General features: G+C 47.2%; 1 protein-coding gene across 8 annotated transcripts in view; it reads left to right on the top strand.

Moving 5' to 3' along the window:
- TYRO3 (TYRO3 protein tyrosine kinase) overlaps window positions 1-15,661 on the top strand; it is a 65,437-nt gene that overhangs the window by 18,912 nt on the left and 30,864 nt on the right. For 4 of the 8 annotated variants that reach the window (XM_050954948.1, XM_050954951.1, XM_050954947.1 and 1 more), the window contains 5 exons: window positions 1,751-1,921; window positions 5,455-5,541; window positions 10,159-10,274; window positions 12,767-12,944; window positions 13,948-14,090. In XM_050954948.1, coding sequence (XP_050810905.1) covers window positions 1,751-1,921; window positions 5,455-5,541; window positions 10,159-10,274; window positions 12,767-12,944; window positions 13,948-14,090 — 695 coding nt within the window. The remainder of the gene's footprint in view (window positions 1-1,750; window positions 1,922-5,454; window positions 5,542-10,158; window positions 10,275-12,766; window positions 12,945-13,947; window positions 14,091-15,661) is intronic. The other 4 variants (XM_050954953.1, XM_050954950.1, XM_050954954.1 and 1 more) reach the window with 2 other exon arrangements.

Below are 15,661 nucleotides of genomic sequence, written 5' to 3'. Positions count from 1 at the left end.
AGGCAAACTGGCCTTACAGCAAACCCTGCCAAGTGTACTGTAGGGTTTACAGAGGCCAAATATCTTGGCTACATTGTGGGAAAAGGTTGCAAGAAACAAGTCCGGGCATTCCTAGGTGTAGTGGGGTATTACCGACGATTTATCCCCCACTTTACCACAAGGGCAAGCCCCCCTGACAGACCTAGTGAAAGCTCGTGGACCTGATCTGGTGAGATGGTCTGATGCAGCAGAGGAAGCATTCACAGACCTACAGACTGCCCTCTGTAGTAACCCCGTGCTGATAGCCCCTGATTTCACCAAGGAATTTATCCTGCAGACAGATGCATCGGAAGTAGGGTTGGGGGCCGTTCTATCACAGATAGAGGGAGGAACACCCAATTCTCTACCTCTGTAGGAAACTCCTTCCGAGGGAATAAAAATATGCAGTGGTTGAGAGAGAGTGCCTCGCCGTAAAATGGGCCATGGAAGCATTGCGCTACTACTTGCTCGGGCGCAGATTCGTCCTCGTGACCGACCATGCCCCTCTTCAATGGATGCAGCGGAACAGGGAGAAGAACACAAGGGTGACCAAGTGGTTCTTATCCCTCCAACCTTTCCAGTTCTGTGTGCAACACAGAGCAGGGAGCCGTCATGGCAATGCCGATGGCTTGTCACATGTGCACTGTCTGGCTTCCCAAGCTGCCCAACCCCTTGGTGTTGAACAGGGGGGAGGGATATGTGACAGACCCAGGCCAGTGGGGTGCAGGAGTCTGGTAGAGGGCAAATATACTGGTCATTGGATGAGTAGTTTTCTGTTCCCTGAGTGACCAGAGCAGGGGCTGCACTAGAGTAATCAGGAACCTGCTAGAACCAATTAAGGCAGACAGGCTGATTAGATCAGCTGCAGCCAACAAGGCAGGCTAATCAGGGCACCTGGGTTTAAAAAGGAGCTCACTCCAGTCAGGTGAGGAGCCAGAGGAGAGGAAGTGCGTGTGAGGAGCTGGGAGCAAGAGGCACAAGGAGCTGAGAGTGAGAGGGTGTGCTGCTGGAGGACTACAGAGTACAAGCGGTATTAGACACCAGGAGGAAGGTCCTGTGATGAGGATAAAGAAGGTGTTTGGAGGAGGCCCTGGGGAAGTAGCCCAGGGAGTTATAGCTGTCATGCAGCTGTTACAGGAGGCACTATAGACAGCTGCAATCCACAGGGTCCTGGGCTGGAACCCGGAGTAGAGGGCAGGCCCGGGTTCCCCCCAAACCTCCCAACTCCTGATCAGACACAGGAGGAGTTGATCCAGACTGCAGGGAAGATCACTGAGGTGAGCAAATCTGCCAATAAGTGCAGGACCCACCCAGGTAGAGGAGGAACTTTGTCACAGTTGCTACGTACATTTCACCATGAAATTATTTACCAGTGAGTAATTAGTTTTCAAAAAATACCTCACAAGGCATATTTTGGCCAAAGATGATCATAGTACTGTAGTGTGGGGTGTGAATACAGGGGTGCATTCAGTCACAGGGGGACTTTCAAAAACACCTCAGGGATCAGGTGCTCAGGTCCTACTGACTTTCAGTGAGAGCTGGAGGCCTTAATGCCCTGAGGTGCTTTTGAAAATGTATCCCTGGCTGTTTGTAGAGTGCTCTGAGATCTCCAGGGGGTGGCTCACTGCTCTATAAGCGCTCGGTATTAGTGCTAATGGAAGAAAGTGAGAATATCCTGGTGGAGGCAGAGGGAAACTCTTCTGCTACTACACCTTCGTGTTTGCCTTTCTAGGTGTACCCCACTTTACTGTGGAGCCGGAAGATTTGTCTGTGTCTCCTAACTCCCCATTCCATATGGCCTGTGCTGCCGTTGGCCCTCCTGAGCCAGTGACAATTGTCTGGTGGATGGGAGACTCCAGAGTGGGGCTTCCGGACATCTCCCCTTCCATCCTAAATGTGTCAGGTAAGGCTGCTTCCAAGATTAACATCACCTGCAGTGCAAGGGGAGCGGGGGGAAGAGGAGAAGAGAGCTCTCTCGCCGCCATGTGACAAGGCAGTGACCCCAGAGACCCATGTAATATGAGACTGGGCCTTGGCCGTGCTGTGATGCTAAAAGCTGGAGATTAGGACAAACACATATCCAGTATATGGCACAGGTCACCCAAAGGGGTAATTGTTCCCCAGGACATCTTCCATAGGAATATAAGGCACAGGCCCTGCAGCGCTGGCCACATGCTGTGGGAAAATGACACGCTGGAGGCCTCTACTGTAGCTTCACCTCTTGCGTGTGTTCTTGGTTTAATTAGATTATTCTGCTTGTAATATTTATCTTATGAATCCAGATGCCTGCAGCCAGTGCCCGCCCCCCTACAGCCCTGCTTGATGTATCGTGTCACCCTCTTTCCCCACCTCCCCCCATCCATGCCAGACGCTGCTTTTCCCCTACTCCTATGTAGCCCTGCTGGACACTGGCCCACCCCCTCTCATCCCTGCAACCATGCTGCATGCTCCCCTCTACCCCAGCCATGCTGGACACCTGCCCAATTAACCTTTGTCACCCAGTTGCATTGTTGGGAAAATGTGGAGTGAATTGATTGCTGCTAAAGGTGGCAGACTGACAGCCTTGGAGACCAGAGTCTTCTGTCCTCCCCAGAACAGGTCCAGTGCGGACCGCTGTACCACAGGCCTCCCCCTTGGTGTGCATGAGTTCTGAGCCAGAGGGAAAAACTCTAGGGTGAAAGGGAAGTTTGGCCTTTCTGCTGAGATGGCCCACAAGGGGGTCCAACTAGGATGACCAGACAGCAAATACGAAAAATTGGGAAGGGGGTGGAGGATAATAGGAGCCTATATAAGAAAAAGACCAAAAATCGGGACTGTCCCTATAAAATTGGGGTATCTGGTCACCCTATGTCCAACAGAGAAAATAACATCTGTCCACTAGGAACTGGACTGCTACTATCCACTCTTCACATTGTGCACCAGCCAGCCATCAGAGAGTAACACTGTGTGATAAGCGCAGCCCTGGGCCAGATTTGAACAAGCACCTCACGGACGATAGGTTCTATGCATCAAATTTATCCCTGGTGAAATCCATTTAAATCAGTGCAGTTGCACTAGGGATTAATTTGGTTCTGTATGCCATTGACCAGGCCTTGGGCTATCAAAACTGCGTCATATTAACCCTTCTAATTTATATAATATAATATATATATATATATATATTTAAATTAGTGCTTAATTTATATACAAATCAAAATAAGGGCTGCAAATTCATTATGGTTTTCTCTGCTGCACCCTCTTTTGGGTTGCTGTTTTGTGCTGTTCTGAGAAGGAAATTTAAATTTTCCTGGGTGGTATAATCTGTCAGTCGAAATGGAAGCAGGAGTGAGTGACAAACCAGTAGGAAAGGAAAGAGGCCAAGGAAATGGTCTCTCTACACCCACGATCCCAATCTCATGGCACCTCACAGAGCTTTAATCTCTTAGGCAAAGTGACTTGGGGCCACAGCAGAGGTCTGTCTAGTCCTCAGAACATCAAGGGTAGAGCAGTCTTCAGCCACATTCTTAGTGCATTCATTCACCCCAGGTGGCCTCGTTCACCCCTCCTCCCCCCAGACATGCACACACCAAGAGACCAGCTTTTCCTGCTTAGGGCAGCGTTGTTCTGCATTATGCTGGAACAAGGTTGTTAACACTGGAGATCCAGCACCTTCTGTTCTTGTGGAGAGTCTCAGTGTAGGTAGCAAGCTAGTGTCTGCTTTCACCCTTGGGACACAGCTCCCCCTGCCAGGCAAAGCAGTGCTCCACTCCAAAGTCCTGAGCAGTCTGGGAATTACTTCATACTTTTTTTTTTCCTTTTTTTTTTTTTAAACCATGAGGAGGCTTAAAAAAATAATCCTCTTGACTTGAAACCCAGCTAGTGGTTACTTAAAAAATTTAACTCCCCAGCATCCTCTGGCCTTTGCCTGTTGGTCTTGCCTTTGAAACAGAAAATAGGTTTCCCTGTGTGATGCTGTGTATGCTGGCACCAGGTGGTCGGAGTTCCCAGGCATGTCAAAACAGCAGGTCAGTGGGGGCAGGAGGACATGCTTATGTTGGCAGAAGAAAGTATCAAATCACTAAGGAAAATAATAATAAAGCGGTAACTAAAAAGCAAATGTCTTGAGATCCAAGTCAACAATCGGCCCCTGACTGAACAGGGAAAGGACTGGTGGATGGGGAAAGCACAGCTGCCAAACCAGAGTGTGATGGGAGCTTGGTTCACAATCTTCTGGGCAGGGGCTATGTTTCCCTCTGTGTTGGGAAATTGCCTGCCATATTTTGGGTGCTGCTGCTGCAATCCAAATAACAACAACAATAATAGTGCCTGCTTTGTTGCCAGCTGGAATGTCTTTTGCTGTGGTTTGGTGGGATCATGGAAGGTATTAAAATGTGTCATTCTCTCTATCACTCATTGTAATCTCTCCTTTCCTCCTCTGCCTCATTTGCCATCCCTCAATCCAAGCACAGCGAGGGCAGGCACTATGCAAGCTTCTCCACACAGCTTTGAAATGGCATCTCCATCCTAACTTGCATGCACAACTGCTGCAGTAGTCACTGACCTCGCTTGAACAGAACCTGTAAAGCAGACTAGGGCCATGTGTAGCAAGGGCAAGTGCTGGATGCACTTCTCCAGGCAGCTTTGCCAATGCCTCTCAATCCTGATTAATCTGTAAACATCAATCCCTGGCTTCCCCTGAGAAGCTTGCCAATAGTTCCGCATTATATTTTGGGTGTGAGATGTGGACAAATGGTAATTGAGGACAAAGGGCCTAATCCTCCCTTGCCCTGCCCCTGGTGTAGTCATTTACCCCAGTGCAAAGGGATGTAAAATGCCTCCATTCTGATTTAGTAGCATTTGACATGCACTTTATCCTCATTTCGCACTGGGGTTAATGGCAACCTACGGTGTAAGGCAAGGGACAATTAGGCCCTAAATTGACAGTACAAAACTCTGTTTACTCATGGCCCAAACTGGATTCCTACCGTAGCTTGAAGCTGATTATTATTATTTGGATTGTGACAGTGCCCCAGGGTCCTGATGAAGATCAGGGCCCCATTTTCCAGGCATGGTCCTTGCCCCAAAGAGCTCCCAAACAGTGAGTGCCACAAACAGTAGGAGGCACAGGGTGGGGAAGAAGGCCGAGGTTAACAATAATGAGATGGCAACCATGACGAGAGAGCTGCCAGCTTTGCGTTTTGATCTCCTTCCCAAGGTCCCTCTCTCTCCTTTGTTGTGCTGCAAAGTGCTGATATGGGCTCATCTACATTCCTCTCCCTTTTATAATGAATGATTGACACATTAATTACACTAAAATCCACCTGCTATTGGTTGGCCCCCAGTTGCACATATAGTGTGAGCTGGATGTCAGACGTAACCATGATTTTCCTTGTGGTTGAAGCTGGACTCTACAGCAGTTTGTGTTGCTTTCTTTGTCTTGCCTTGGCTGATATCCAGGTATTAACCAGAGCACGGTTTTCTCCTGTGAAGCCCACAACGTAAAGGGATTGTCTTCTTCTCGGGCAGCCACTGTTCGGATTAAAGGTGAGAGAGCCCCAGCGGAGAAGAATTGGGAGTGGGGGAGGAGGGAGGAGAAGCTGTTGCTGACATTCCTTAGAACCGAGCTGAGAGGAGCCCTCAGCAGATGGAACAACACGCTGTGCTGTAATGGCTGCGTGCTGCTTGATATGCAGGCCCATACCCCAGCACTGAAATTGGCAATTGAAAACAAACGGCAACTGGGTCAGGAGTGGAAACATGATGTCAGATAGCAGATTTTCCCCTTAAAGGAGAGAGTCAGGGCAGCAGAGTTGTTCACAAGAGATGTGGCTAGACGTAATCTAAAGTGTAAATGGGGAAATAGTCCCTTTCTGGAGATAGATGGGTCTCTTTGGAGCTGAAGATGCCTTTTCCTCTTGTGCCAATGCACTGGCCTCTCATTAGCTGCTGAAAAGAGAGAGGCCAAAGTCAGAGATCACCAGGGGCCATTAAAATCAACAGATTGACACTGATTTTATGGATTTCTGTGTTCTATACCCTTTAAAATCTCATTTAAAATAAATAATTTCTAACTCTTCTGTGAATATCTGTCATTCTGTGAATCCCTGAGCCCTTGTCATGTTTTCTTTTCAGACAGACTGAAACAATAGAGACCCAGGAGTGGCAGCTTTCCCTCTTCGTCTTAGGTCCTATCTGCCCTTGAGTTTTTGGTTGTGTTTGAACATGTGTTAACTGTGCAGTTGTAAATTCTAGTATAGACATGTCACATACATTTGTTCCAGGCTGCAGCCTAAAGTTCAATGCGACTAAGAGCAGATGTTTGAGTCTATACTAGAATTTACGATTGTTGTAGTTAATGTGTTAAAATACCCCTTAAATCCAACTATAGACCATACCCTGCGGGGGGTGTTTTTTTCTTTATTAATACTCGTATCTGCAAGATCCAGGCCAAGAATGCAACACTTTGTTCTGTTGTGATTTATGACTGACTTAGAAAGCATTTAGTGTTGTCAGCTTAAGGGCTTGTCTACATGGGGAAATTAACTGGAATAGCTAATGCAGAATAGGTATTCCACAATAGCTCTTCTAGAACAGTTCCCCCGTTGGACATTCGGATTCCAGAATAATAGTGCCTTTTTCCTGCGTAGCTCACTCCGCAAAGCTATTGTGCTATACATTCACCTCCTATCTTCATCTGAAATAACTTTTTCAAGTTGTAGACAATCCATAAATAAAGAAAACTTTTTAAAAAAGTTGACATCTTTAACAGTAAATTACCATGTAAATAATTAGGCTGGGTAAAGACTAGCACATATCCTTAATGGATCTAGAGTTCTCATATATTTCATAATAATTATACTTTGGCACAATATAGCACCTCCTAGCCAAGGTTCTCAGAATGCTTCACAATCAGAAATCAATGAATGAATCCCCACAACACCCCTGTGAGGAAGGCATTGTTCCCATTTTATAGATGGGGAGATCAAGGCACAAGAGAGATCCATAGAAAGAACCTAGATTTTTAGACTTCTAGTCCTGTGCTTTAGCCACGTGTCCTAGCTGGTATTCTTCACAAATATGCCTAAGAAAGTTGCAGTAAAGTGAAGGAAGCAGGGAAGCTTTAAAAAAGCCCAGTGTCTACAGATCTGATTTTGCTCCCATTGAGACACTGGCAAAACTCCAGTGGCTTCAGTGGGAGGAAGAGCAGAACTGAGGGGGCTCATTTAGCCTTGATCCTGCAAACACACATATGCTTTACTCTAAGAATGTGAGTAGTCCCACTGGCTTCCATGGGGTTACTCAAATGAGTAGAGGAAAGCACATGTATAGGGGCAGGATTGGGGCCTTACAGTTTCACAGATGTAGAGGCTGGTGGGGACTCTGGCGTCTCTCCCCAGTTTATTACTGACTCTTTTCATCTGTGGCTCCAGGGACAAACATTTTTGATGGGACATTTACAAACACTTTCCTCCTATTATTGTCATTATGTGTTCGCCATAAAGCCGCCAATGTGCTAGGTACGTTCTAAACAGAAAATTGTGGTTATTGTAGCATCTGCAGGCCCCACTTAAGTTCAAGGACCCATTGTTCTAGGCAATCTACAAACACACAGTAAGAAGCTATGTCTTCACTGCAGATTTAACTTCAGTTATCTACTCTTCCAAGTTATTCCCCTCTAGTTAGCTCAGCTCACAAGAAAGCAGCCACCCTGCCAAGTAACACTCTAGCTGGTGTGTCCACACTGGTACTACCTATGGACTTTTTGGAACATAGTCCATGGTTCTTAGCACTGCAGTAAACTGAGCCGCTCTATTAATTTTATCCCAGTAATTGTGGGAGAACTTGTTTGTCCTTTCTGGACACACAGGGGAATTATGGGAAGGCATTGGAGGACTAGTGCCACTCGAGTGGCGCTACCTACATCCATGCTACAGAGTTGTGCTCACTAGAGTTTGTCTGTATCCTGTGAAATAACAGCCAACTTGAGTTAAAAGCACCACCACGCTGGAGTTAAGGATTTGTGTGTGTGGACAGGACTCGAGTTAGGGGCAACATTTGACTTATAATTCGATTTAGGTTTGCAGTGAAGACAAGCCCAGAGTCAGTTCTTGCCCCAAAGAGATTACAGCCTAACTAGCCAAGACACAGGGCTGGGAGACACTAAAAATTATCATCCCCTTTATCACAGGGAAACCAAAACCCAGAGATGTGTGTGAGTTATTCTGACTCACACAGGAAGCCTATAGAAAGGCTGAGAACTGAACGGAGCTCTCCTGATTCCCCGTCCATGGTCTTAACCACCAGAGAGTCCCTTTTCTCCAGGAGTCCCAGTCTCAGCCCTGGAACCTGTAGCTAGTTATAGAATGATGAAGGCTTGCTCACTATTGGAAAGAAGCGGACATTCAGCTCCAGTGTATGGCACCCTCTGTCACAGCCCTCAGTGTCAGAGGTATGTGGGAGAGGGCTGGGCAGGACTAGGGTGTGCTGCACTTCAGCTGTGGGTTGGCCTCTTGGGGGCTGTTGCAGCCAAGCATAAATAAGCGTAGACCTGAAGCTCCTTCAACGGATGCAAGTGGTACCATGAGACTCTGGCAGGGTCGAGAATGGGGCAGGTGTAAAGGTGATTTAAAGTCACCTTTCCTCCTCCTCTCACCACTGGCCACAGCCTGGGAGAAATGGGGATGTCTCCAAGAGCGCCGCCAGCTTTTTTGGCGCCCTAGGAGGCGGAAGATCCCACCCCCAAAATGCCGCCCCTGACAGAGGTGGCGGAAGGTTCTGCCCCCGAAATACCGACGACGAACGGGGCGGCCGAAGACCCGGCTGCTGCGGTCGCCGCCCCCCAAATGTTAGTACCCTAGTCGACCGCGACCGTTAGTACCCTGGCTCTGGATGTCTCTGGCTGATAGTCTGAGACATGCCCCTGCCCTAAGGACTTTAAAGTCTTTGAAACAGGACACATGAAATCACCCCTAGTAGAGGGTGATATGGAGATGAGTGTATAGGAGAACAAGGGAGATGTAGATTTTAAGAAGGGATCTGTAGGTGAGAGAGGCACTTGCCAGGCATAAAGTTAGTGTTTGGATGCAGCATGAATGGAGAGACAAAGTCAGCTATGGGAGAAGAGGACGAGGGGGTGCTAAAGGGCAAGGCTTGGGAAAGACAAATGGAATGAGAGGGAGATTAGGATTAAATGGGTGGAGAGAAAGTGCAGGGGACTGAAAGTGAGGACAAGGAGTTTGCATTAATGCATTAAAAGACTGGAAGCCAATGAAAAGATTTAGGTGAATGGGCAGAGTGACATAGTAAGAACTGGGTAGCGAAGCTCCACTCATGCCTTGTTATGGGGGGAAGGACAGTCATGTTAAACTACTAGTCTGGGGGGCGTGGTTCTGTTCCCAGCTTTGCCACTAACTTGGAGTCTGACCTTGGGCAAATCATTTAACCGCTCCATGCCTCAGTTTCCCTATCATAAAATAGGGTGTCTTGTGGGCCAGTAACCATAAGCCTGGGATTGTCAACTCAAGTTCCATTTGAAAATGTTTGAGAGAAAAGTCTGGAACAACCGCCATGTGTTTGCATATAGCTTTAATAACCAGACAGTGAATAAGTTCACCGTTGAGCAGGAATTAGAGTAGCATGAGCAAGCCCATCTGGCAGCTCTCAGGGGCCATCTCCAAAGGCCTGACTTCAGTGGCCTCAAGGTCAGAGGCAGTGGGTTGCTAGGACTAGAGGGGGCTCAGCTGTCCCAAATCTATTATCTGAGCCATCTGTCACACCTGCCCAGATCGGCAGGCAAAGCCCCATGACTGGTGGTGCTATAGCCAGGAAGAAGGCAGAGTGGAGCATTGCAGGGGGAGGGCATGATGGGGGGAGGGCCCCACTTGTCCACAGATGTGCACATCAAGTGACGCTGTGGTGGGCTTCTCTGGATCTGTGAGCAGTGAGCACCAATGGGCCAGAGCAGGGAGCTGGGCTCAGCCCCGTGGGAAAGCAGCTAATGCTGCAGGGTGAGTGTGGGCCAGGCTCAGCATCCCCAAAGAATATTTTCAACCACTGCCTGTGCTCAAGCCCCAAATCCCCAGACTGTATCCTCTGCCTATATCCATGTGACCTTCTGCTCAGTTCTGTGTATATTAAAGTTTCCTTGTTCTTTTTCTGTAGCCATGCCTCTTCCCCCTTTCAACGTGACCATAACCCGAGTCACCAGCAGCAATGCCAGCATGACGTGGGTCCCAGGATTTGATGGCCGCTCCCCCCTTCATTCTTGCACAGTTCAGGTATGGCCCTCGGGACTCTCCTTTGGCCTGCATGCACAATGGGATCCCTCTGATTGGTCTTGCAGCAAGGCCATCCTTCACACCTGAATCTTCTGTGGAGCATTAGAATTTGTAGGCCAGCCCTTTCAAACTTGGGAGCCTATGTCTGGATCTCGGCACCGAAACACGTGGCCTGATTTTCAGAGGTGCTGAGCTCCTGTCACTCCAGTTGAAAACCATGGAAATTTTAGGCACTCAGCACCTCTGACAATCAGTCCACTTACATCTGTGCCTAGCTTTAAGTATCCAGGTTTGCAACATTTGGCCCTGGTGTTACTTGGAAGCTGAGCCATATGTTTGGTGCCGGTGTGCCAAGCAGAGAGACACAATCAATCCTACAACAACTCAGGCCAGTCAAACTAGGCTCATTCCCTCAGCTTGTGCATCTTTTAGGTATGAATACTGGGCAGTGTTCACACAGCCCCCTTTGACACCCCTCTCCTGTCACAGCTTGATGTGAGCTTCAGTGGAATCACCGTGTGATGCTGAGACACTTTCATTGGGAGGAGGGGATTAGAAGCACAAACGTAAACCTGGAGCACAGATGAAGCATATACTAACTTGCTTTCTCTCCTGTCCCCTTTGGGGAGGGGCAAGGAAGTTGGAAAGTCCATGCTCTGATGCTTATTCCCTTTTATAAATAAAATAAATCATCATTGCAGAGACATTTCCCTCCCACCCCCCGCCCCGGCAGAAATTATGCCTGGATGTACGTAGCTTTCTGTATCTCTGGTAGTATTTTGTTGCTGCTGCTGTTTGCAGTTCAAAATGAATTTCTTCCTATGCTTTGCAAGGCTGAGTTAGCCCCAGTTGGTACAGCCCATTCTTCCTGGTGTACATGCTCATCAGCCTCAACAATGCCAATCTTTCTGGGGTTTGAGCTCCTCCTCTCTGCTTTGGAGGGGGAGAGAGAGGCAGAAAGGGAGCAGAATCAAAACAGCTCAGATTCCATCCGCTCACCAGGCTTTAGCGTTTCTTAAGCCTCCCAGCCCTTTCTGTGCCCATGTTTGTGTTTCAGATCCGGTGAACTGAACAATAATACGTCCTTTACAGGAAATCGTTAGACCGAGGGAGCTGGGGTTCCCGCAGTGGTTTTGGACCGGCGAGCTCATGTTTCATTTTCCCTCCCTCCTCACCCCACAGCTCTGATTTTGTGCGAGCTATTGACCCACATTTCCATGTGAAAATGCATGCCTCTGGCTCCCCGTGAATGAATGATTGTCCTTCTGCTAGGAGGGTGCAGAAAGGGGGGCGCATTGGCTCTGGTTCTTGGACACCTTGGATACACTATGGATCAGTGCACCCTTGGCTCAGATGGGCAGGGAGCTTCTCATAGGAAAGGCTAAACTAGTGCCACTTCTCCTCACTTCCAATGCAAGAGATATTTCAGAGGGCGGGGATGGGAAACGAATGCAGCTGCTCTGACCCTCCAGAAGCATAAGCAGAACGACAGAATTTAAACATAAAAGTCTGCTAGCTCCCACCCAGCTCAGGATGACATTGGCTGGCAACAGGAACAACAAGTCAGCCTATTATATACTGTACACAACCGGAGTGTCATTATTATTAGCAAAACAAATAAATGGATCAAAATGAGGTGGAGGGCTGTTACATTCGTAGTGGAGATAAAGTTAGCAAAGATGTTTTCCCTTTGTCCTGGGCTCAGTCCCCAGGTTCGCTGCTGACTCATGGTGCATGTGTTTGAGTAAGATGTGCTGAGCTGGAGCTGCCCAGTGGAGTCCGACTATTCTCAGGCCCTCAGGGAGTGCTTGTGTTGAACCTGTCTGCCTACAAAAGAGACACAGTGAGGGTAAATGGGATCCAAAATTCAGGTCTGGTAAAACTTCAGTTTTAGAGAAACTAAGGCCTGTAGAAATAACGCCAAGGTTCTTTTTCTTTTTAATTCCAGTCGAAAGCTTTTTGGTTTTGAAAGAAAAGTGCTTTTTCTGCAGTGTTTGCAACCCAAAGACTGTTGCATTGTGCTAATGCAAGAGATCCTGAAAGTGACATTGATTAGAAACTGACCGTGAACAAGAAGGGAGCTGACTGGTCTGTTTTCTTTATCTAAGCTTAGAGAAATGCAAAAAATCAACAAGCAGCGTCAGTAGCATAAAGTACATTTCCATTTTAAAAATGCCTTTCACTTTTAATAATCCAATTGTGATTTGTAATGCAGGTGAGGAAACATTTTTAAATGTGGGGCCAGAGCATCAGGTGGGATAAATCATTGTACTTGCATTGAAGTCAGTGGAAGGGATGGCCCATGATTTTTAATTTGACAGCATCCCTTTGAATACGGTATTATACTGCTGATTCAGCATTTGTTGCTACTTGGTCCTGAACTGGTTCAGAAATTAGCCATTTGCATGAAACAAATGCCCCATTGTACAGCATGGTCTTGTTGTTCACTCTGTTTATCCTAATATATCTGCCTGCTTTTCCTCATAAAACAGGTTTCTGAGTCACCCGAAGATCACGAAGGCTCTACAGAAGTTGTCCCTGTCCCTCCTTTTACCTGTGGTTTACCAGGATTAAAGCACTCCACTAATTATAGTGTGCGGCTTCAGTGCACTAATGAGATGGGCACCTCCCCTTTCACAGACTGGGTTTATTTTCAGACCCTAGAGATAGGTAAGCAGATGTCAGACAGAGGTTGAAAAAGTTAAAAGAAGTGTTACTATATAACGAGTCTGTTCTGATCGGGGGTAGGGGGGAAGCTCGGGACAAACCATTGATAAATTTCATTGAACTCCTCACTGAGTCAGAAAGACAAGGAACCTATAGGTCATCCTTTTGGGAATCCACTCTGAAGTCTCCTAAAGTCCTGCTCCTATTATTTGTCTTACTGTGAGTGATGCTATTGTCAAAAAATGATTGTAAACAGTATATTTTGGGGAGATGGTTCCATATTTATTCTCACCCACTAGTTTCCAGATCATATATGCAAGTTTATAAGTCAAATGTAAAAGCTACAAACCCCGCTTAGGATCTGAAAATAAAATCAGTATACAGGGCCAAAGGTACATCTGGTGACTCATTGCTGGTGTAAGTTCATGGAATCACACCAGGGATGAATTTGGCCCATTCATTCCGCTTCTTACATCATCCCCACTAATAAAAATTCTGCAGTTGGAAAATGGCTGGCAACACTGATGGGCAAAACAGAATGGAAACTAACTCACCCCCTCTCATAGCTGTATTAGCTGGGCAGGCCTAGCAGGCTTAACGGCTTTCTTGTGGAGTTCCCTTTGTGCTGGTGGAAGATATGTTGAGCCAGTGTGCAGGCATGGGGCTACTGTTTGCATGTGCCTGTGCTCTGGTGGATCTCTGAGAGCCATGTGACCCTTAAGAGTGGGGGGTAGGGTAGAGATCTGAAAGGGAGAGGGGGCTAACCCCCTGCTTCTTCTGTAGGAGCGAGGGGGTTGGGGCAAACCCCAAACTGCCCAGTGGAAGAATTGAAAGCAAACGTAGAGAAAAGAACCTTGCAGAGACTTTTATTTTTCTCCCCGTTCTCTCTCCTTTGGATTTTCCTCTGAGAGCGGGTGAGCTAAGCCTTTTGGTGACTCCTGCGCCTTGGGGGACAGAAGTTCTTGTTCTGCAGTGCAATTGACTGGGTATCATCCTTTGTCTCCAGCTCCAGGCAGCACTCCACAAAACATCCATGTGATCCAGAGAGACACTAGCCTGGTTCTGGAGTGGGAAGGAGTGGCTCTGGACATGCTGAAAGAAAATCTACTGGGATACAGGCTGGAGTGGAGTCAGGATAATGTCACGCAGGTAGCATATCCAGACATCAACCCTGGGGAGATTGACGGTGACTCCTTCAGGACAGAGTTATGGAATGTTCAAATTGAGTCTTCTAGACCACGCTGCCTGTCCTGTGTGCTGTTGTCGCTGGGTTGGATCCTCAGCTGGTATAAATCAGCATTGCTCCCTTGGTCTCAGCAGAGCTCCTCTGATTTACACCAGCTGAGGATCTGGCCAAATTCTGCATTTTCCCATTCATATCAATTAAATACCATCAGTAAATCCGTGAACACAGTCACTTGAAATTAATGGGAGTTCTGGGTGTTCAAAATCTGTAGCATCAGGGGAGTGTGTGTGTGCGCCCGTGCGTGCATAATCACACACAGTGGCTGCATCGCAAGGCAAGCAGTCCCTTGGATTGATCACTTATTATATGTAAGATGGACTGTGCTTAGCTATCACAGCAATGGGTACAGGGCACTGGAGAATCAAGTCCTGAAGCATTTGAAAATGGAAAGTGATGTGTAAGTGCAAAGTATGATTACAATGTCCATATTTCCACATTTCCTTGGGCCCCCACTATGTCCACTTTGCACCCCAGAGCTTTTCTACCGAGACAGCTGGGGATTCTTATCACCCCTACAAGCCCTCCTCTCCCCACTTGCCCCCCGACAGCATATGCCAGTGCATGGCTGAATGCACTGGGCACTAGTGATCCCCAGCAGCATAACTACCTCTAGAAGGCCAGAGTAACTTAGCGCAGCCCTGAACTCTGATGCACATTGAGGCCCAAACCAGTTCTCAGCTGCTCCCTGCATCAGAGACACGTGAAGGAAAACCACCCCACTTGCCCTCTTAATGTCCTACACCAAGCAGTTTAGCCAGTGTGTTGGATCTGGGCCTTCTATTTTCTGTGGCTTGTTTATTTTTCTGGTTGCCAGTGATACAGTAGTATTAACAACTGCAAATTATGTGAAAGGGGTTTAAAATCCTTTATTTCATTCACTGATTAAGGGAGTTTAAAGGGAACTGCCAAGGGTCTGGACCCTAAGTTTGAACATCCCTGGTATCTGCTTTTGAAATTTATGTGATTCTTTATGGGGGTTTCCCACTTCCATACAAATGCTTTGGCAGTGACTTCGTAATGATGAGCAAGCCTGCAATAATGGACAAAGGGAGGGAATCACACATGCATCAATTTCACACCAGTACAGGTCCACTGACTTTGGTGGAATTCTTCCTGAATTATATCAGTGGGAGAGGAAAATCAGGCCCAATATTGGTAGCCAAAAAGATTCAAGGCTCTATTCTAAGTGATGCATGTAAAAATTATCTTAAAAATTATAGCAAATATCTTGGCCATGTGCTCCTCAGTGAAACTTGGCTACGAATGCTGGATTGTGATTGGAATTTGGCAACACATTAAAACAAACGGAATTAATTTTTCTGATTAAACTGGCAGTGGCTTTGCAGCGTGTTACAGCAGCTGTATGTCTTTGAAGCAGGAGGAACTGTGTATTCGAAAAGGACAGAAGAATACATTTCTGTAGCCACTTTCATCCGAAGACCTCAAAGCATTCATTAATTAAGCCTCGCAACAT

The sequence above is a fragment of the Gopherus flavomarginatus genome, chromosome 5, assembly GCF_025201925.1.
Source record: "Gopherus flavomarginatus isolate rGopFla2 chromosome 5, rGopFla2.mat.asm, whole genome shotgun sequence".
In the NCBI taxonomy this organism is placed as follows: Eukaryota; Metazoa; Chordata; order Testudines; family Testudinidae; genus Gopherus; species Gopherus flavomarginatus.
The sequence above is the reverse complement of the archived record's forward strand: the minus strand, read 5'-3'. Positions and strand labels throughout refer to the sequence as shown.